The 23,652-nt window shown below is 34.6% G+C and overlaps 1 protein-coding gene across 1 annotated transcript in view; it reads left to right on the top strand.

The window, feature by feature from the left end:
* Nucleotides 1–1,827: 1,827 nt before the first annotated feature.
* Nucleotides 1,828–23,652, top strand: part of LOC113497257 (transmembrane and TPR repeat-containing protein CG4341) — a 102,944-nt gene continuing 81,119 nt past the window's right edge. The window contains exons 1-3 of the mRNA XM_026876727.1: nucleotides 1,828–2,218; nucleotides 13,972–14,102; nucleotides 20,026–20,830. Of these exons, the coding sequence (XP_026732528.1) occupies nucleotides 14,014–14,102; nucleotides 20,026–20,830 (894 nt within the window). The 5' untranslated portion in view covers nucleotides 1,828–2,218; nucleotides 13,972–14,013. The remainder of the gene's footprint in view (nucleotides 2,219–13,971; nucleotides 14,103–20,025; nucleotides 20,831–23,652) is intronic.

Genomic DNA, 23,652 nt, shown 5'->3' with positions numbered 1-23,652 from the left:
GTCATTAAATTTGTGATCGTCACAATCGTTGTTGAACCTCCATTTTTGTTATTAAAAGAAATACATCATCTGTAAGTTTTCAACTGTATACCTCAGTCAGACAGGCTACCACTTTTGTCATTAGAGCACGGAATTTCAAAAAGCATATCTGGAATATTTTTTTATTTATTTAGCCCACTGTGTGTGTTTTTTATTTCCACGATTCTCTGTACTGGAATCAGCCCGCGAGCTAAGCGTTAATAATGATAGTGATAGAAATAGCACTTATAATTACATTGTCGATAACTATGCACGCATTCTTCTTTAAGATAAGTGTCTTCTTTACAATTTGTATGAATCCGTGCAATCCTTGAAGGACATAAGTGATTTGCCGGTTGTGCTAAAAATCCCCACTTATCCCTACTAATATTATAAATGCGAAAGTAACTTTGTCTGTCTGTCTGTTACGCTTTCACGTATAAACCACTGAACTGATTTTAATGAAATTCGGTACAGAGATAAAGTTGACCTTGAGAAAGAACATAGGATAGTTTTTATCCCGGACTTTTGAAGAGTTCACATAAAATCGAAAATATATTTCTTAAGCACAGCATTAACGACAAATATTGTCTTGAATTTTGGGAATTTTCCTTTCATTTATCAAAATTTGATTTTAGGTAGTTACTTATTTGTTATGATTTATTAGTGTTCAGTGTTGCCTAATGTAATCTGTACGATATTATTTGAAATTAATTAAATTGAATGTGGAATGTATTTCTTTTTAATAAATAAACAAATTATCATTTTACGCTACACTACAACCCCTTAATTGATCGGACAAGTTTTTGAAAAGTACGGGAAAAGGATGTGTAACTCATTGAGTATAGGAAACTGACTGATTGACTGCTGACTGACAAAGCATTGAAGGCATGACCCGGAATGAAAATAAGTCGTTTTTTAAACGCGAGTATACTTAATATAAAATACTTTTTTCAGTAAGTTTGTAACTTGCGATCTAACTTTCGGTAAACATTGATCTGAAAAAACCTTTTGTTGAAAGTTGAGTAAAATATCACTTTTAGTTTTCCATTAAGTATTTGCTTTGTTGTTTTGTTTGTCAATAACAATCTTCTTAAGAAACGTTAACAATAGACTTAAATAATCTTGTGGCTGTCAAAATAGAGTCTTTTAATATGTGAAATAAAATTTTCTATTTCAGCGATAAATCTGTTATGAAAAGGCATTGTTTGTAACATCAACATCCATTTTTCGTGCTCACAATTACTAAAAGTTAACCAGTACAAACAGCTGAGTCGTATCATTTATTCATGACGTTCACACTAATTACATTCAATGACCAACTGCCGTTCGTTCTTGTGCGGCGTCTGCATAATTTATTCGCAGTCGATACTAATCACTATAAAATGATGATTGGCTTGTTTGCGAAGCATAATACGTTCGAATTATCACAGCTAGAACAACACGAGGGCAAGGAATGGCGTGCAATGGCGTGCGTGGCTTTCATCGCCGGAACAAAGTCGCCGCGCAACAAGTGACGTTTCGTCCCTAGCCGCCACCTAAGGCGAAATAGCTTTTCCTTATAATAAAGTAGCACCTAATAAATCTACCTAACTCACCATTAATACCAAATCACAGTAATATTAACATCTTCAATATAATTGTAAATGATCTCAATTCAAATGTTTGATTTCAACCGCGTTTTCAGTTCTCTTAGTAAACAGTTCGTATGAGTTTATTTACTTTTCGCCACTTTTAAAAGAGAATGATTGTTGTTTGCGCGTGCGCGAAATCCGAGCGAGAGAATCGTGCGAGCGAGACGGGTGACAGTAGCACTCGCTTCGACCAATCGATTAGTCGCATAACGATAGCGGCTTCTTAAATGCAGATGTGTCGTGTATACCAACGTCAGTCGGCTGGCGGCAGGCGGCCGGAGCCCTCGATCATGGCTCCCGGGAGCCGTTACAATATATACGCTGCCTTTTGTAGTGACTGTAACGTTCGGCCGGTCCATAGAGCTCGCGGTTGAATGTGTGACCACATTCTCAACGGCTGTGCAATGTAACGAAAATTATCGTCGGACGACTATTAGATAAACTTTTAAAAACTAATATCAACTAACGAAAACGGCCTACATTGTAAGTTTAAAATAGGAGCGGACACTTGAATAGTGCTCAAATTTAATTATGAAGTGAACAAAGAAAGGATTGTAACGGGAAAGGTAAAGATTAAATGTTAATTTTGTTTTTTAAATATTGTAGGCACTGTAAACAGCATGTGTTTGTCATTATGCCGTTGATAATAGAAACAAACACGGGCCGAACTTGATGTTATTGGTTGTTTCTCTATGATTTCTGGTATGAGATATTGGCTTAATTCGTTTTCATTAGACGTAAAAATAGGACATGACGCTTTTATGCTTATTGGTGTTTTTTACAAATAAAAACATAAGAATGACACACCTTCCTTTTTTATTTCCTGATGAGAAAATGATTGCTTTCATTCATGGATTAAATATTTTTACTCCGTTTAGCCCATCGTCTATAAAACCGGAAATACAAATTCGAAGAGCTTGTTACCAGACAAGTATTTTAAAAATATAAGAAAATTTTATAGAATACTGACCCACATTAAAACAATGATATTTAATACAGAACTAAAAAAAAAAACAAATCGATTAAAAAGCACTAAATCTACGAATATACATTAGTGACATATTTGTAGCCATTTCGTAGCAAATTCGTAGACGTTCGTAGCAGATGATAACATAATCGTTTAAGATATAGATTTGGCATACCTGTCGTATTGGCACCTTTGGATGGTTTTCGGGGACGGTTTTCACTCCATCTGGTACCTAATAACCTCTTTAGACATGTGGAACTTTATTTGAGTATATCCACGTGACTAAAATTACTGTAGAATGATGGCTGTATCGATCCGAGTGTTTGTTTTCATAGAGTAACGGAATCAAATTCGCTTGTTTATGTGTTGTTTATTTCCGTATTATGTTATTTATAAATTGTTTGTTAGAATTATTTTGACGTACGTATTTATATTTGAAACCTTCTTATTTTGTTTATTATTTGAATTTAAATATATTATTAATAGCATGCTCATCGTGTTTTTTTGTTTAATAAACAAAAATGTTTAATATAATTTCCAAATTGATACTGTGTTGTTGTTACTATTTTTTTAAACAGGTTGCTCTTATCAATGTGGCTGGAATGATATTTTTTTAAGTTAAAGTTGTATCACAGTTTTTTTGTCCATGTTTTTTTGTAAGCCTGTACTTTTAAATTCTGGAGTTAGATTAAATAATATAATAATTAAAAGAATGCTTTTGTACGTACGCATGTTAATTGAAAAATATGCATGTATTTTTGTAAAACGATAGACGATGAAAAGGAACAAAATTAGGTTATTTTTTAGTTTTCTGCAATTTTTACGTACTTTTTCGTTTAACGAGGTTTTCACATGGATTTTATTTTAAAATTGTCATTATACCGTATGATTGTTAAGTTGACCTTGAAAACTCAGACTGCCTGTTACGTAGTGTTTAGCCTCATTTAGGCAAATATAGGTTCGATTCGATAAATAAAACATTCATAACAATGTTACTGCATTGGTTATCATATTCGTAGATATTTAAAATAGTTAACCTTAAAAAAATCTTAAAACACCTACGCCGACCGCGTTATTAGCGTATTGGAGATTTTGCAAAAATAAAAATATGAAAAAATATCAATGGAAAAAAACCTAAAAAACACATTATTCCTCAAATAATGAAAGAACAAAATATTATTTAAAATTATTACACATTGCTATAAAACATTGACAAAAAATTATCATTTGAAAATCCCATAACAAAATGATCTCAAAGAATATTAAGTACGAAATATATATTAAGACCTCCTTATTCATCAGGTGTTCTATCACTAGTATAAGTAGGTTGTATAAACAACAGAAATTCTTAGTGGAGGGTCGAGCGCCGGGAGAAATTACAATAGGTACGTAGGATAGGCAGGTAGGTACCTGCATACCCGGCCGGTATTCCATTCCTCTTGTCTTTATGCCCGGTATAGCTGCCTGGATTATCTGGCCACGAGCTAAATTAGATACGCAATATAGGGTGTAGCTAAAACCCGTAATTCTTTACTTAATTATTTTCTGTGTTGAGCAAAAAAAGTTGACGATAGTGTCGTAATCGATTAAGTATAAATTTAATCTCCTCCTCAAACTATACGATCCCCTTAAAAGGTTTTTTTCTATGAATTTTCACTTTATTAATTGAGAAAACTATACAAATATTTGTGAATACACCCGCTATACATGGATAAATTTCTAAATGCGGGTGGTTGGCTTTTTAAAGTTTTTAGTTTATCTTTAATTTTATATTTACTTACGAGGAATAATTTTATCAGATCTATATAGAAGAGCCATAGAGCTTATTCTTTATAGTACGTACAGACAATATTTCCTAACTGAATTATACCTCTTTGGGCATTGTTACCCGTTTCGCTTTATCGATAAAATAAATTTAGGTTTTCTCAGTAAGTAATGCGGTGCTTGAAGAGTTGATTCCCCGAAACTTTTAAATGGGGAAAATCAAGGTCGATCCTGAAAGCGATAGGCTTACTGTTTTTTTGTTCGTAATTATCATTTTAAGTGATTTTAAGAATAATTTTAATGTAATGAAATTTAAATAATGTTTAATCTTCAGAATAATGAAAATCGTTTCTGAACGATAAATTCTTTTGACCATTATTTTTGTTTTTTGTTATCCGATTTATTCGCTATAAAAATTGAAACAATCTTTTGATTAACAATAACTCAAGTACCAATAGCAAAAGAATCTGATTCTTACCAAAAATGACGTGTTATAAAGAGTAATATAACGTTCAAACCACATATAACAAGACTTACATACCTTTTATAGTTGACACGAATACCATAGAGAACTGAACACAACAGAACGACAAATCCTAGTTTTTGTAAAACAAAAACCAATTCTGATTTATCGTCCTGTACGATTAAGTCAAGATCTCTAGCGATTCTTTACGTGTCAAAGTACTAGCGAGCACGTCAGGCCCTCGATGTCAGCTGTCCACGAAATCATTAATATTCGTATGACAAGCGGGACAGACAAGTTAAGAACAGTCAACATCGGAAGTGTTGATGTGTGCCATCGGTAATGTACTCGTTGGTGGAGAGTCAAATGGAATACTAGTTAAGAGTAAAACTTGTGAAAGTTTAGACAATATTTTAAAATCAATTCCGCGTATATTTTGTATTAAATTTCTTTCTTTTTTTGTTGACGAAAAATAGGTTGAAAAAGGTCAACAGTATTAATTGTAATTTTAACACGAGAGGTGATCAAATCATCGATCGCCTATATTTTTCTTTTTTTTTGTGTTTGAGCTTTTCACCGAGTAAAGTTTTTGTATGGTGATTATACTTAGATGACTCAAATTTAAAGGCTTTGGACAGAAGCCGTCAAACGTCGACAGCAGATTTCAATAAAATTCAATAATAAACTAATAAATAATTGGTTTGGAAACGCATGTGGTAATCATTTTTAACTCATATAATAAACTTAAAAGGCCATTGCGTGCAGGCTGAAATCATTTTTAGGGCTCCGTACGCATATATTTGAAATTTTAACATCTAATGTATATTGTATGTTCCGGCAATGACGACAAATGATAAAAATTTAAATCGAGCAGCGGTTGTGTGGTCATAATTAAATGAGTAGCATTTCCTTTAATTTATTTTTCTTTATCTAAAGAAATCCTATCTATGTGTAGAACACTCAGTGTCCCGAGTAAAACTCGCACTTGACTATATTCTTTATCACACTAAGCACTTACACTATAATTAGTAACTTTATAAATAATGTAATTTTAATTATCACTGGCCTCATAGAAAGGAGGTTGCCTTCATAATTGTAAGGTCACCATCAATATTGATATTCTCAGTAATTAACGGTGCGGACGACAGCGGCAGGTGCTTGCCTATTCCAACTTAATAAAAAAAAGTTACAGCTTTGTACAGGATGTATTTTGATGACATAAAAGTGTTTTTTAGATATTTTTGTACATAATTCATGGCTTAGGAAGTCGTTGTAATGTTGGGCCTGAATTTTTTTAATGACTTTAATAAGGAGTCATTTTGAAAATAAACTCAAAGAAAATACGTACAGTATCTATAAGATACTCGACGAATGTTACGATTATAATTTTCGACCGCATATGAAACAAATTGCGCCTGACCTTGCAAAAAATTCAGATAAAATAAAATAAAATAAATATAAAAATAATTCTATTTTAAAAAACATTATGTTTATTATATACCTAGATATTCATTATAACACTCACAAACCTCATCTTTTTTCACCTAGAGAAAGGAAAAAGTCCCCTATTAATAGGTGTCGACATTTTTAAATTATAACATCGCTTAATTTCCTTGAGACGTCGTCAAACCGAGTACTGAAAATATTATCTTAACGACTACTTGAGAACTGTGTTCGTGCTGGGACAAGTTGCCCACTCGACAAATTCACAGTACTAATAATTAAAATATATTTAACTTTAGACGGAAGCTGAAGTATTTATCATAGTAATGTTCGACTAAGTAGCCGAAACCCACGCTCCGTCTTGAAGAGTCTGTAAAATAAAATTTCAACAAAGACAGTTTCGGCGTTTTGTTTTTGATAACAGATCTAAAAATATAGGTTCGCAATATATAATAAGCAAATCGATTAAAATAAATCATTATTGTTATCAGGCCAAAACCGATACTTAACTACAACATACTTAAATAAAGTATGAAATACGCCTAGATATTAGATGGGTACTATCCACTATGTATGCTGGTTTCCACTAGGTACAAAAACTATGCAATAAAAGTCAAAGCTTCCGTTTAATTAACAGATGCATCAAACAAAAATATGTTACGAAAGTAATCTACGTCAGATTGATTAAAATCAGTTATTAAAAAAATAACGACGCCTATTATTAAACAGCGCAAAAAAAAAATACAAACGTGTTCATTAGCGCAGAATATTTAGTTTTACGATTCAAAAAACATTTTTCGTAACTAAAAACAAGTGAATGAAACTACAAAGCGCATCACTCTTGTCATTTTTCAATTAAACGGTACGGTTCTGGCGGCTAATTTAATTAATATGCTCGCGCCACTTTGCACGGACTGTTAATCGTTATTTTTTTTAAACGGAAATAAATTTTATGGTCGGCCTCCGTTTGTCATATCGACGTGTTTAGGCGACTTTCAACCTTGAACCTTCAACATTCTTAACTTTCCTTCATCATCAGTTTATGAGTAATTTTTAAACGTTTTTAACTGCAGCGTAGATATGTATTTATAGTGGTAAATAAATATGTTTTAGAGGTCAGCTATTCTTCTTTTTCCAGTATTACTTGGTTCAACAAAATCCCGTATTTTATATCGAGCGACTACCTACCTTATTTCCACAAAAAAAATATCTGGATGAAATAATCTACTGCAATATAGTAAGCCTAGCTCTACTAGCAGTTGTGATAATAGCAAATATGCTTTTACCGTACATGTATAGATGTAATAGTCTATTTGCGATAAACATGATTTTTATTAGCTTGCTCTGTCACATAAAACGGAAAAAGCCGTCCTTTTTCAAAAGTCAGTACTCCAACTCGCAAGAAAGACATTTAAATCTTCCTGCCCATTCTTTCGAAGTTTACCGCGACCTCAAGCAGATTAATTCATTAAATATGTTAGTAAACAGCGGCACGGGCTTATTGTACAGGTCATAATAAAAATCCCTGTCAATTTCAGTGCAGGAAGATGGCCCAAGGTACTTTGTTGTAGGTTTATGTTTGGCCAATTTTTATTTACGGGATTCGTGGCTACCATCTTACGGAACAGAATGAGCCTTGCGCCGTGGTAAAATTTATAAGACATAACTCGGCCGGTTTACTTTACAGAATCATAAAAATGTTATTTCTTGTGGACAGCCGGAAATTCTGATAGGGTCACCAGAGGCGGACGAAATTCGAAACGTTTATTATTTATAAAGTTGTGTGCCTCTTGCTGGTGAGATGTTATTAGTTCCCCGGGTGAAAAGTATCGAGCGCAAGGAGGTTTTTTGTTCGTTAATAAATAAGTAAATTTATTTATTTTTGTTCGGCCTCTAGGGTACGGTTTTACTGCAAATAAATACAACCACCGAGTAACACGTTTTACGAAATCTTTTCCTGATTTTATAACAAAATAATAAAATATTTCGAATCATTTCTTAATCAATTAAATTATATTTGTTAATACATTTTTCAGTATAATAAATAATTATATAGTTTGTCATCCTACAAATTATAATTTCACTTGACGGAGAGGTATTAATGGATATGTACATATAATATCCATAAGAATAATATTATATTCTGCGAAATAAAGAACATTCAATTTGCAACACTCATAATACCTAAATTCTATTCCCCGTAAGCGTGAATATGTCCATCACTTCAAACATTTTAACACAAAATTGTTCACACAAAAGAAATCCGTACATAGCAACAAAGACTTTCGGGCAATTTTAAAAGCAATTCGAATTCATAAACGCTACTTTCGCAGCATTCACGCAAATAACTTGACAATAAACAAACGCGCTCGACGTAGCAAAATGAACAGAAAGATTTGGAACAACCCAGATATGCCAGTATTTGGTAAAGAATAACAAATGTAGGCGTACTGATCGAAAGCAGCTTAGGTTCAACATTCGACAACTTGGTTTGGTATTGTTAGGTTTATGAGAAGTTTAGTATAGTAATCCAGATTTGTTTTTAGACTAGAAAAGCTTTGTGGTTTTCTTTCTATTCCCGTCTTAAATGTAGGTAATAATTTATTAAAAAAATGTCGAACTATAGTTTTTCGTGTTTTATAGTTATTCTGCAATTCAAGAAGGAGACGAATCTAACAAACCAATTATCGTGAAATTGGATCTCAATTTTGCGAGCTATAAATAATAATAACAATATTTCACAACAACGCCAGCTTGTCTCAACCTGAGCAAAGCTTGTAATACGAGTTCGAAACAATTGATTAACATTAAATATATTTTGTTTTCTAAGTCATAAATAACACCAAGAAACAGAAAAAATGATCGTGCTCTTCATTCGAACATTTTTTCTTGATGGGAATCGAACCAACAATCTCCGGTTTGGCAGTCAGGGTCACTAAACACTAGACAAACATGCTAGTCAGTAAGTAAGTGGTTTAAGTCTCCCGCCTTTCTTACTCACATAAAGAAATGTATTTATACTAAAGTAATTTTCTAAAACATATTTATGGTCCGCAAAAATGTTGCCGTTATTTAATTAAAAGATAAGTTTGTACTCGACTCGACATGTCTCAGTATTATTGATTTCAGAACAGGGATTTGGGACAAATCTCATTTGTTTTTTGCCTACTTCTTAATCCAATATAGTAGGTCTCTAAATAAATCGAGCTGAGCTTTCGTAAACGTTTTGTCTATTCATCCCAGAGGAGTTTCTAGTAGATACTAATTTCCGATAAATTTGTGCGTTCTCGCGGGTGAAACAAGCCACGGGGAGAAATTTATAGCTTTTGAAACGGCGTTTACCTTTTGAATTGAGCGTTAATCTTGTGTGAAAGACGCGACGTAGAGGCGAGATGCGAATATTTGTGATCTTTTCGCATTATTCACTTATTGTTTAACCGAGACCTCATTCCGCAAAGAGCCATAAATTCTAAATCCCGACTCCTGATATTTAATCGATGACACATTTTTTTTACGGTATCGCAACTGTCGACGTGTCGCGTCGGGAAAGTGGGCCGGAAAATTTGTTTAAGAAAGTAATTTATCACTTTCGATGGATACATTTAAAAAGGGAGCCGCGACTCCAGCCATTTGCATATTGATTTGCCAATAAGTTAATTATTTGGAACTCGTTGCAGGTTAATTTCGTACGAGGCAGCCCTAAACAGTACAGAGAAAATGCTTTCTCTGCCCAAGTCATGCGTAGTTATTTACCTGTATCTGATCCTTTGTCTATTTTCGCTCCACAAACTTCGCTTTATTTGCTCTGCACGATTGGCTGCTTCATTCCGACATAACAAATGAAACTAAGTTATTACTAGTTTTTCCGGATTACTTTCTTAACAAAACAAATCTTTCTCCTCGGATAAATTAGTAGGATTTAATTTTTCCCGCATTCTTCAGCAGAAAGTGCTATCGAAGGTCTTGATATAAGCATAATGATCATGTGCTTATGATAGAATAAGTACACCATATAAGAATTATCATAAAAAATCCTGGCTTTTTATACCAAAATATCGTCGTAAGTTCGTATTAATTTTCATAGAAAGTATGAATAAAGTGCTATTATGGTAATGTCCATTGGTTGGAAAATATCAGGGGCGGAAAATGTACAATGCAAACGACTTTGGGGGCCCATTATTCGCAATCAAAGCATCAATATAAAGAAAAGTGATCCACGATATGTTTGTTCCACTTTAAAGACCTATTCAAGGACATCCCGCGGCGTGGAAAAATTCCCCTCTTTTACGATTTAATTTCACGCTACCTTTACACGAAATGCGTCTCTGGTAAAATGTTGTTTAAATGGAGACGAAATTGAAGAAATCTTAACGATGTACAGTAGGGATATACATTATGTAGATAGCTTTGTTGGAAATAAGATTACTAATGATTATAATGTGAGCTTCGAATATTTTCCTAAAGATGAATGACTGAATTGCTCTTTCTTAAATAAATACTTTAACAAGACTTCATACGAATCTCTTGTGAAAAATAAAATAAGATAATTCTTAAAACAATGCCGTAATATCTCCCAACAAAACGCCAACAAACAGGAAAGCCATATCGCAATTAGCAGAAGTACAGTCTGCGAAAAGCTAAACAGCTCGTCGACATGTCCCAGAGATAAAATGAACAACGCTGTAGTGCTTGACAACTGTAATAAAGCAACCCACTGACGCATTGTTTACGAACGGTCGTGTCGGCCGCGTCGGTCGTCCGTAAGCCGTCGGCTCCAAGCCTCGGAGACGTCGGCTACGCGTAATGCCTTTACGTTTGCATGCGATTGCGCTTTTGGGATACATAAAAGGCAGATACGGTCGGAATAAACATTTCACTGTTATTCTACTACAGATATATGACTTACCGCTTGTACCAAATAGGGATAGGACAAAGTTTTCGTTTGTAATGAAGATCTGTAACCAATGTTTTTATGTTTAGGGTTAGGAGACTTATCCCAGCCATATTCATGAAATGTCAACGTCGTCTTCTTTATAATAACAAACGAATTCGAATTTATAAATACAGGACAAAAGGCCAATCCCAAACCATAAAGAATTTCTTATAGAATAGCGAGGAATGCATTAGTATCTCAAGCTTGAAATTCTTTGATGATCTCAAGAATCTAGAATGTGTGTCATGGTGGAACTTAAAACATTCTTAAGGGAAGGGAGGTTGCGGGGAGCACTGAATATTGTAAAGCAGGTACAGAATGTAGGGAATTCAGGCGACGCACTATCGACAAAATGGAGTCTTGTAGGAAATTCTGATGCTTTTATAATCATACTACTTAAGTAGTCATAATAGGTATATCAGAATGCATCAGACCAATAGGGAATTTTTCATGCATGAGCTTAATCTATAATTATAGCTAACAACGGCCGGGAAATTTTATAGGAAGTCTTGCGAATAAATTTGCACATAATCTGCATAAAACTAGTGGGAAAAGCTGATTAGATCCAACATACATTATGAGTTTTGCTTGAAATGGGTTTTCCTTATTCCTTTTTTAAGGGAGTTATGTTAAGCGAAGAAGAATCGATTTTATTTAAGTTTTTTTCGACATCGTCTTGATTTTACAATGGTCGAAACAAAAACATAAACTTTGTTTAACAAGACTGTATATTATTTAATCAGGTAACAACACCTTTTGCGTCACAATTTAAAACCTAGTTTTAAAAATACGTTCATGATTTACTTCTATGTAAATACCGGTACTAAAAGGACGTATGTCGTTTGACGTCAATTCAAGTCCCAAAGGTCAACTCTGTATTTGAAACCTATCATTAGCCGACCTATGTATACGACACTCATGGAGTCCTTTTAACAAGGTCAACATCGAATGCCTACTTAGTTAAGTCCTCAGGGATTACCATCGGGTTAGTATTGCCGAATCATCTCGTATCAAATCGTCCAATCGTTTTCCATTTAAAGCATCCTTAACCCGCTAAATGTGGCATCAAAAACAACTAAAATCTCCGTCAAAGAACTTACGTATAATAACTAACGTATAAATCTAAAACTTCATCAACTGTAGTGCGATCTAAAAAATCCACTTTCCTTTGAAACTTTTGTTTTGTTACCTAAATCTACTCGAAATTAAAAACGTTTTAAAAATCCATTTAATAATTACAAAGTCTGGAACATCAAGTCAGAATGGAACGTTACCTAAACGCGTTGACGTGACATGAATACGTTTCCTGCTAAATAGTGTACAGTGAACACGTTTAATGGTTTCCCAGTTCAGCTGTATTTTTCTAGAGCATCAACTGACTGTTTGGAGCAAGAGTTTTAATGCATCAGACATCGAGACAGCTCGTTTTTTTTTAATAAATACAATGGATGTTGTTTTAAAGGGATAGAGACTTTTGATACAGTTGTGTTGGAAATGTTCTGAAATGTTATGCTCAAACCTGATTCAGACGTAGTTATTGCTCTGTATTTTTAACCCCCTACGCAAAAAGAGTTTTGTTATAAGTTTTACGTATGTCAGACTATCTATTTGTCTGTTTGTGACATCATAGCTACTGAGCGATTTTCATTTAGTTCATTTGGTATTTTGGGAAAATTATGTGCGAGTGCTTTTAGTTATGTCTGATAAAATCGATGGAGTCATTTAAAAGTTGGTCTAAGTTTTCAATGTCAGGTTTTTAATTTTGCCCTGTTGGCTGTTCTTTGCACTTTCTCGAGTATTTGCTTGTTTATCGACTGTCAGCCAACATAAAGCGCCGTTAAACCACTGTAGTCGTGTTTTGACAACATATTGTAATTGCACAAAAAATGTCTTTTAAATGTACAGTTTTATTGAACTATTTATTACACACTTTATATTTATATCGAAACGTGAACATACATGAAACTTTCTATTGGATAGCTTTTATTTAACTGCCATTGGTAGGCCGTTGCTGGACGTCTCCCAAGAAGCACGATACAGCCTTATTTTGCACGGTCTTTACCTTATACTTTGTCTTTTCATATTGCATTCTGCTCTTAAACTTAATATGCATAGAAATACTTCTTTAATTGTAATTCTATATCTTTAAGTCAGTATCAGCCTAGGTGATTACTGTTTGAGACAACAGACAAAGGAATTCTATTTATAAATGAGATTGCCAAAAAGGGCGTGTCTAAATATTTGGAGGCATCATATTGGGCACGTAGCAACTAAGTCCATTTTCACGATAGTCTTACAGTATTAGGCGTATTTATCGTATTAATATTACATCACTAGATCTAATACTAGATCAAATAGGGATCCGTTCCCAAAGGATAAAACGGACTATTTGTACAGAACCATCAATTTCCAGAGTCCAACTCCTGAACTTGACTGTTTATTTGCTCTCAGAAATGTGTACTCCGTTTTCGAAAAAATAATTTAAAGAAAATATTTCCTCTAATTACATGGGTCGCTACAATTTATATAGAAGTTATAGAGATAGCAAGAGTAACAGAAATCCATGTGGAACCATTAATTTTCCTCAATAAATAAATACGAGAAATTACATTCAATACCAACCAGTTTAGTAACGTCGACTAGAGTTCTTTTTGCTTCGTGGATTTTTTAGCAATACTATAGGAAATATGTACAGTTTTAAACGCATGATGTTGTCTCTTTTTAACAATTCTTTTTTGGTTTGTTACAGAAAGGTGGGAGGAAGACGGATGTAGACAGCACAGTGTCTACGATGGACCGCTGGGTGACGGCGGCGAGCTCGCTGCTCTCCTTCCTGCTCTACTACAACACCTTGGACGCAGGATTCGTTTACGATGACAGGTAATCACATCATCAAATCAAAATAAATAAGATACAACGACAGCCTTAACACCCGAGGCATTCTCTACCAGTCAACCATAGCCTGATGTTTAGATTAGAAGAAAAATGTGTCAAATATTGTAGAGTCGTAATAATGTTAAGATTCAGAAAAACAAAAGGAGATTTTATCCATAACCCTGGACTCTAAACAAGGATTCCCTTTGTCGTCTTTCTGTCACAAAGGATAAAAATATTACAAAAATTATAATCCCAAAAAATAACCTACTAATGCTAAAAATAAAATGGCGTGGGAAGGCGCCTCTGTGTATGTCAATATGGATGTTTGTGTGTATGGACATATGTTTTAATTGTACATATAAACGGGCAAAGGTAGAAAGAACTCTGGGAAGCTAGGATAGGGGATATGTCCGCCTACGCCGTACAGTAATAACCTCGAAACGATATCTGATGAACCAGTAAAATGACGCGTCGTTAAGGCATTATAAACAGACGTCATTCTCTTACATCTTACTACCAATTTCGTATAATAACTCACGGGTTGCGTAGGAAGGTCTCTCGGAGTGTACTTTGTATATGACGTATTACGAGTCTGTTGGTAAAAACTTTAAGGAAAATCAAAGAAAATTTATAGTGAATGTTTCATTGCTTCTGGTTACTCGTATCTCCATTTCGGAAATACACCCTGTTTGATAAAAACACAACAATGAGTTGTGACGTACAAATAAAAAAAAAACATAGTACACATTTATATTAATTAGTATTAATATTTTGGCCAAAGTTGCAAAAAATAAATCCATAACACAACAAAATATACACTCTACAATTAATTGTAACGGTCAATAAGAGTTCCACGTTTAGCAGTTGACGTTTCCGCTTGGCAGGGGAGAAATGTACAAAACGGCAACCATGTGAAAGCAGGGTAAAATCACCTGGCGACCTGTCCGCGTGCCAAATATAATGAAATTACAAGTTGCGACCGCCAGCTCGCTGGCAAGGAAAGTTATTTGGTTTACGGAACGAAAAGTATGTGCTAATCTGGGATTCATGCTGTTACTAAATTGTACTGGATATTAATACCGAAGTATAAGACTTTAAAATGGTCAAGTAATTTATTACCTATTTTAGAAGTTTAGGTAAGTGTTACGGATAGGCAAGTGGTTGAGTTTGTACTAGCATAGAGTCTTTGTGTATGTGACTTGACGTGACACAAAGATTAAATTCCAGATTAAGGAAGTCGCTTTTTATATGACAAAATTATCTATTAAATTAATTAAGACAACATTTTTTGATTTGAGACTGGTTTAAATACCTATGCACATAATTCGTTCTGTATCATATTACAGTAATGCTCATGCTCAGAATTGCATAAACTGTTTAAGCTCGCTAGAATATGCCCTCTCATGACCAGTCCAGAGGAAATAAGACGCTCCTGCAAGCCAGTTGACTCCCCGTCTTCTACTCACCGTGTTTAATTGCCTGTTGACGGCTCTTGCACTAAATGGCTTTGATGTTATTAATATTTGCGCGGTCAATGTTGCACCTTTGTACGCTCAACAATATTATTTGTGAGAATGCTTCCGAAGTTTCGGATTAAGGAACTTAGTTCAAAATGTGTTTAGTTGATCGTTTTATTAAACTTGCAATCGTGAGCTTAATTAATAAATGTAACGTGAACATTGTGAGTGATCTAGATGAGATAACAACAGATTCATGTTTATGATGTTAAACAGTCTAGCAGAATTTTTGCCGTTTCTTAAAAATGTATATTTCTCAATTGAAATATTACTCTCAAATTTTACTTTCGTTACATAAAAAAGAACTACAGTCAGTCTCTCGAGGAATGCCACCAATTAACACCTAAATAAGGTTCCCAGAGGATTGAAGGAGCTGTAAAAAGGTAACCCGCTATTTGGTGAAGGCCCAGACTTGGGCATGTTGAATAATTTAGATATTCCTTTGATCCCATTGTCCCTGAGGGGTATAAGGGCCGCCACATTATTGTATTTGATTTATACTTTATACGACTCAGGTAGATGGTGCCTTAAAATAATATTTTCTGTAATTACAATTTTGTGAAATTTATCACAAAGTTTTAAGAGAAGTTTTCAGTATTCATGAGCAATTTAAATGTTAAAGACAGGTTTTAAACGACGCATTGTTGTATATGTAGCCTTTATTTTTATGTCCTCGATGTAGTATCGACGTCTGATATCGTCAGAAAGTTACTAATGAACATGACATGTCTCGGACAGCACTAATTTTCTCAGTAGAAATGTTCCAACTCGATAATCGTGATAGAATCGATGAACTTTGTTCTGGATTAGAGCTCGTCGAAAACCGCTTCAGTGTTTCGTAATTGAGGGCTTACGTGACGACTGTGCGCAGCTGCCCGCAACTTCCCAAACAAAAAGTTCCTCACTATCCCAACTTTATCTCAATCTTAGTTTCGATTCTACTAGGGATGCGAGTAGTTTTTATCGATATGGTTATGAAAACCAATATAGGCCAATATTGTTACAGGATGGGCTTTGATATAAAATGTAAGGGATTACGTATTTTGCTATTTCAGCGTAACTTTATGCTTGTATGTAGACTCGTGTATTCGATATTGAAGAGACATCACAAAGATATTCTTTCTTTGATATTGAACTGAGTTATTTTTTACAATAGAAATGAATATAAAAATGTTGTTAAACGGTATGTTCTGTAAGCTTATATTGGTTGTACTTAACAAGCACGGCTCTGAAATTGCGGATTGAAAAATCAAATTTTTTTTATACTAGCTAAGCCTAACATAAAGTGACCGCATTTAAATATAAATTAATTTAATTAAGTGTTAAATTACTCTGTAATTATTAATCTTGTCATTGACGATAAAAATATTTTTACTATAAATATGCGTAATAAAAAATCGATACTACACAGGAAAGTAAAACTTTTAGATCGAACACGTAATTCTCGTCTAATTGAGGATAAAACCGTTTTTATTCGGTTCTATGTGATGTGTTATAGGTAGTAATATTTCTCGTGGTGATGTGAAAACGAGGCAGTACCGTTCACGGAATCGCTGGCGTCATAAAGTGAAAACGTCCATAACCGAAGCCTACTAAGGTATTCCGTATTTCTATTTTCATTTTTATTGATGCGTGGTTCGGTATCGGTATCGCCGTTGAATGTAAAACGTAAGCCTATAAGAAAAGTATTCGGAATGTTGACTGGTCACCGCGCCGGATCACGTGAAGAATAACTATGGGCACCCGTCCTTTGTGTGACTTGCAGAAAAGGGAAAAATTGTTTTGGGCTATATATTTTCTTCAATAATGTGGATAAATGATAAAAATATTTTCGGAGAAGAACGTTGTGGCCTGATCGTTTTTCTACAGTATTTTTTCTATACATTTATACATTAAAATCGTAATGGCGGAAAGAAATTGAATCAAGGTACAAATAGGTTGTTAGCGGAACACGGCGAGAATCAAACTTTTTGGTTTCATATTTCCCACGAAAGATATAAATATTTTCTTCCAAGAACTTCAAATGAGGAAGTGCAAAACGAAAGTCATTTACGAACAAAGTACTCGGAGAAGATTTTATGTAAATAAGTGAAGGAAAAGGCGTCTTACTCACAATTTGCAATACAATGGCTGGATGTTAGAGATGATTTTTCCTTCTTCGCATAGTAAGCACGGTTTTGGTCCCATAAAAATATATTATTCAATCGGCTATTTCACTGGCTTTCCCTTCCAAATCTAAAATGAACGAATAAAATGTATGAGGGATCAATAGATAAAGGGATGAGTACCACGTGTGGGTGGTGTTGGCGGTCGCCGTCCTCTCTCAATAAATCTTTTCTCTCTCACTTATAATTGGGTATTTGACTTTTTTAAATAAAAAGGTTCTGGATGTTCTGTGTGGATATCAAAATAAAGTACCTACCACATGAATTTATTATCAATTTTGCTTATTTGAAAAGAGTAAATCAGTAGGATTTATGAGTTTCATTAATCTTTGCCTTATTGAACATCATGAAGGCATAATGAAAACCGAGCTTTTTTTTCAAATGATTGACTATTTTATCACGTGAAAGAATTCCAGCAGTCATTTGTTTAATAGACAGTTTTAAGGTACCGATTTCGAAATAATGTGGCCAAACCGAGTTAGGTTAAGGAGACCACTGACTTTTTAATTTCCTCTGCACTGAAAATGTGCCCGGTAAATATCGTCCGTTGCCAAAGCTATCCGATAGGGTTTCCGACGTTCACTTCGTTAATAATTTCCTTTGCTGTTCTGTTATCACATGGCAGGAAATGCGCAAATAAAGCTATCTGGTGTTGATTTCGCCGAGGGAAATTTAAATCGTGGTACAGGTCAGTGAGCTTAAGTTAACCGGTACTTCAAGCATTGAAGCGGCGGTTGCTTCACACATCAACCGGAAAACGTCAAAACACGGTTCACAAAATCAATTTGAGAGGAGAGATCGGTACGTTAAAACATGTCCATTATTTAGGCGGTATTGAGGCGCCCTTCGGAGGGAACGGCCGAGGGCACGGGGCCAATCGTTCGGGAAACGTCGAACGGATTCGGTCCCGATGAGCGACTACCCGCTCAGGTAAGATGGTAATATTTTATTTAAATTAAGCTGTTAGGGAAGGGTGTTTGAATTTGTTCTACGAAATCAAATTTTGATGCGAATCGTAAATATAAATTGAAACGTCTTATTATGGCCGTAAAAGCACATATTGGAAATAGTTCAATTTAATTTTGCACGATGTTATATGTCGCTGTTTTCATTTCGGGGAAACATTATTATTGTTTTTGATGTCCTCTGTGACAGGATCTGGAAATGTCAATAAGTAAAGGAAACTTATTTTATTTTGGAAGTTTGTTATGAAATTTTGATGATTCAGAGAAGTCGTTGGTTTTTTCGAGTCGATGGTTGACATTTTATTACACTCCTGAATCTTTAATCAGAATAATAGACGACGTTTCCTGTATTGTTTCCGTTCGTTCTAAATTGACGAATGGTGACAATTGACGATTTTAAGTAGTATTTTAATGCTAAATATATAATTAAATGAAAATTAAAAATACTGCTTTCTATTTTTTTTGTTTCTACATATATTAACTTTCAAATACTTTTATAAAATAATAGCGATATTTTTTATTACTTATCTTCAAGTAAAAATATTATTGATGAAGATGAATCTGACTATGAGTGAAAATATTAAAATAAAAACACAACATTCATAATTTCACAAAATAAATACAACATAAAATGAAAATTGTTAAAATAAAAGATTGACAAAGCAACTAAAAAATATGTTCGTTATTGATCTTTTATATTTCATTAAAAGCTAAAGCCGTAGGAAAAAGTTACGTTGCTAAAGTTTTTTAATCAAAGCTGATGAAAAATATACGATACTGGCGCTGGACGTCAAGATACCTCGGTACACCGTGTATTGCTCTGACAATCTACAAATTGCCTTTAAATCATTTTTTGCTGCGATATTAACTGTTTTTCAACTCGTATGACTTTAACACATGGTGTTTGGTAATGTTAACTTTGTACTATTATGAAGTGTTATAAGAACTGATCAATCAAAATTATTGGTATTTTAATTTGTTTTAAAGAAAAGTAATGTTATAACATGCTACTTCAATGTTGTTTATTCAAAACTGTTTTAGTAGGGCGAGAATGAATTAAATTAGATTTTTTTTTTCGCTGAAATATGAATAGTAAAAGCCCTCGATTAAAACCGTGCACTGAATTTTCAGATTTCAATTGAAAAGCTGTTAATCTCATGTTCTTAATGCATATTGAGCAAGCCATCTACATGTTTGAATCTCAATACTTAATCAACATTTAAATAAAATCTTGAATGAATGTGATAATATATGTTAATGTAGTTACTTTATTTCGCAGGCGGGCGATCCTATCCAACCCCGATGTCATCGGCCACACACCTATAAAGGCATTATTCGAAAACGATTTCTGGGGAACACCGCTCACAGACCCCGGTTCTCACGGCTCCTATAGGCCGCTGTGCGTCGCTACATATCGATTAAACTACGCTTTCAGTGGATTCAAACCGTGGAGCTACCACCTTCTCAACGTTATATTCCACTGTACAGCGACGGCCTTAGTGGTGATGACAGCCCGCCGCCTCTTGCCGGCGTATTGTATGCGAGTGGGCTCCGCAGTCACCGGCCTCGCATTCGCAGCGCATCCTATACACACTGAAGCCGTGGCCGGCGTCGTCGGCCGGGCCGACCTCGCCGCTTGCAACTTGTTCCTATTAAGTTTTCTTCTGTACAGCGAACACATACGATTACGCGAGGAGAGACATAAGAAACAATGTCGGCATATAGTGAGAGACAATTTGTTGCGCCGACAAATACCAACTAACGAACCCCCTTTCAGACTGAGCTGCCATAGCTTGGTACAGCACATCATGATGAACGTTCGCAAACTGTTAAAGGCGAGTAAAGCCGGGCCGATGAAGATGTGGGACGCATGTGAGGTGAACTGCGCAGTGAGACCAAAGTGTCAGTTTAGTGGTGGTGTGAGTGAGGATTCAGGTGAACTGTTGCAGTGGCTCACGCTGGCGGGAACACTTACTTTCGCCGCGGCCGCCACTCTGTGCAAAGAGCCGGCCATAATGGTTCTGCCTCTTTGCATATTCTATGACTTTCTTAAGGGCACTCGCTACGAGGAACCGTACTATAAGGTAAGGAATACTATTTTTACGTAAATAAGCTTAACACAAAAGCGCTTTTTATAAGGTCAAGTATCGTGAAGTTATAAGATTGTTTTCGGGAGGTTTTAAGATTGAAAGGGTTCTCGGCTAATGAACTCCGGGTGATTGATATTACCTCGTAGAGCCTGATTTCAAAATAAAGCAGAGGGTTATTCTTCTATAGATTCAGTAATAAAAGGTAGATTAAGTGTGTACCTAACCTAGTTGGTGTTTCAAATTACCTAAATTATTAAAATAATTAAATAACGTTATTTAATATCGTCTTACAATTTGAGGTACAGCTCTCATTCAATTATAAAGATCTCATCACAAATTGAAAAGTATTTAATGCACACTGTTTATTTGATACATTTTAAGCTAGTAACACCCATCACGTGTATGTCCTGGTCCAAGATTTATCAGAGACTCGTAAAGCGTTGCCAAGAAGTCTTAAATATTATTGACTTTCGTATTATCAAACTATATCACAGCACCCTGAGCGATTACAGTTAACGATTCTAAGCCATCAATTACCGATACTATCAAGTAAACGTACAACCTTATTTCAGTGAAGGTTTAAATAGGTCAAATGAATAAACAAGTGAAGTCAGAGGACACTAGGGGCCACCACCTTTTTAAACTTATCGTCTCAATTGAGTGACTGAGATAGTGCTCTACGACTGGTATATCGTCTTCTCGCCTGCACTATCTTCAACCGTAAGTTTTTGTCGAATAGTGGTAAGCCTCCAGTGTGTGTCTTTTGCTGGAAGTCAGTACTAATCCAATCGGTATCCTGTGAACGTATTTATTGTTTCCAAGTCGTGATCCGAATCTTCGATTGATGGAAAGACAAAGTTTCGCGGATCCACTACCGTAATTAGTAATGGAGAAGCCACACAAAACTGTTCCCCGTTTCGTTGTTAATAACATTGTATGGATGTACTTATGACGTTTTAGTCAATGCATGCTGGTCGTTATTATAAACCATTGCTGATGCTTCATTTGTTTGGGTAATAAAAAGGTTAACAATCTTGCTGTCTTTTAGCCTAAAATCTCACTATAAAACGTTTTTAAATCTCAGTTTTGTCTTCTGATTTATTCAACTCTAATTTCTATCTCTTTTTAAATCTTCAAATTATATCAAGGATTTATTAATGATTATTAACTTGAGCAAATACTTGGTAACGAAAAACGAAGGACAAGAATTCGTAAAAATTTCTAAACAGATTTCACCATACATTTTCATGGATTTCATTTCAACCATAAAATCTTCGCAAATATGTCAATCGATTGTCATACAAAAATGACTAACAAGTCTGATGCATCATATAAAGCGCTTAACATTTTATAAACAAGTACGTAGTCAGCCAAACAATCGCGGCGGATTAGGTTTGGCTTTGCAAACGCATTTTACTTCACATAGAAAGAGTTTCCTTGGTGGAGCAGCCTCTAGTGAATACACGAACTTACTCGTAGATAAATACATTAGACTATGCAAGGCTGCACTCATATTACTAAGTTCACAAGGGTTTAAAGGTATTTCGTTGTTGCTCATGCCCGTACTATGAACTCGTAAAGTTGCGTTTGTGGAAAAGAGACGCCGCGAAGTGTTATGTATAGCGCTGTCTTACTCTAACGATGGTTACCTCAAACGTCACAAGATTTATCACGGTATCATTTACGTATGTTAGTAATCGAGAAAAGATTTGGCCATTTGTAAAATGTTGCCATAAAAACGGTTTCCCTTAATGCGTCCTTGAAAAACCATACCTGCAGTTAACATGAAATACCATATCTTTTTGGCTCGTCAATCGTTTCAATCAATTCGTCCACTGCATGGACACAGACATCGGTTTCTCCCAAAGAATACGAGTACACATATATTTATTTACCTACGCGTATAAAACGTGTACGTAAACATGAAGTCTATTGGTATACCTACTTGAAGCCACTGTAATTGTATTCCCTGTAATATTATATCTACACACTACACATGTATCAGGATTCCAGGAAATCAATAGTGTTGACCACACTTCATAGTCCATTGATCGATTACTAACCCTACTTTGAAAGGCTTCATATACAACTGAATGATTGACAGTGCGACCAAAGAGGTTCTAAACTATTTCTTGAAAAACAAATATTTACTTCTTCTTTTATTTCAATAAAATGACTCCGTTAGTACCGGTTCTAAAAAATTTACTTGCTAGTAACGTTGAAATACAAACTTTCTCGTATATTGTAATAATTTTCAGTAAATTTTTGTGTTGATTTCGGTAAATGCAATGTAAAAGTTTAAGAAGAGGTTTTGATGATCAATCCAGTGATCAGATATTCTCTCATGAGCAAATATTACTATTACGATACTATGTCAAATTCAGAATGCGGTATAAGTTCTTAATTAAAATTATCAATCTAAGCAAAGTCAGCTTGAAATTCCCCACTCAACAAGTACCATTATTAATAGTAATACGCAGTAAATCAAATCGTTCACATGCCACACGATGTGACGTTGAAATGTGTACACCGTTAATTGTCTAATAAAATATGTATTTAGCCATCTCCTTCAGTTGACTTTCTGTTTACTTAGTGTATAATGGCATGCAAATAGGATTAGCTATTGATTAATTAGCGTGGCAATGCCTGCGTACGTTCCTGATTTATATGCGTATACCATTGAGGTTGAAACGTGCTTAATAACTCGCGATAGATCAGTTTTCATATAATTATTTCGATATTAGTTATTCAGTAATTCTAAGTTATTTGTACCAACATATTTTAGTAGAATCTGAAAACAAAAACCTCTTTTATAT

Source organism: Trichoplusia ni, chromosome 9 (genome assembly GCF_003590095.1).
Source record: "Trichoplusia ni isolate ovarian cell line Hi5 chromosome 9, tn1, whole genome shotgun sequence".
NCBI lineage: Eukaryota > Metazoa > Arthropoda > Insecta > Lepidoptera > Noctuidae > Trichoplusia > Trichoplusia ni.
The sequence above is the reverse complement of the archived record's forward strand: the minus strand, read 5'-3'. Positions and strand labels throughout refer to the sequence as shown.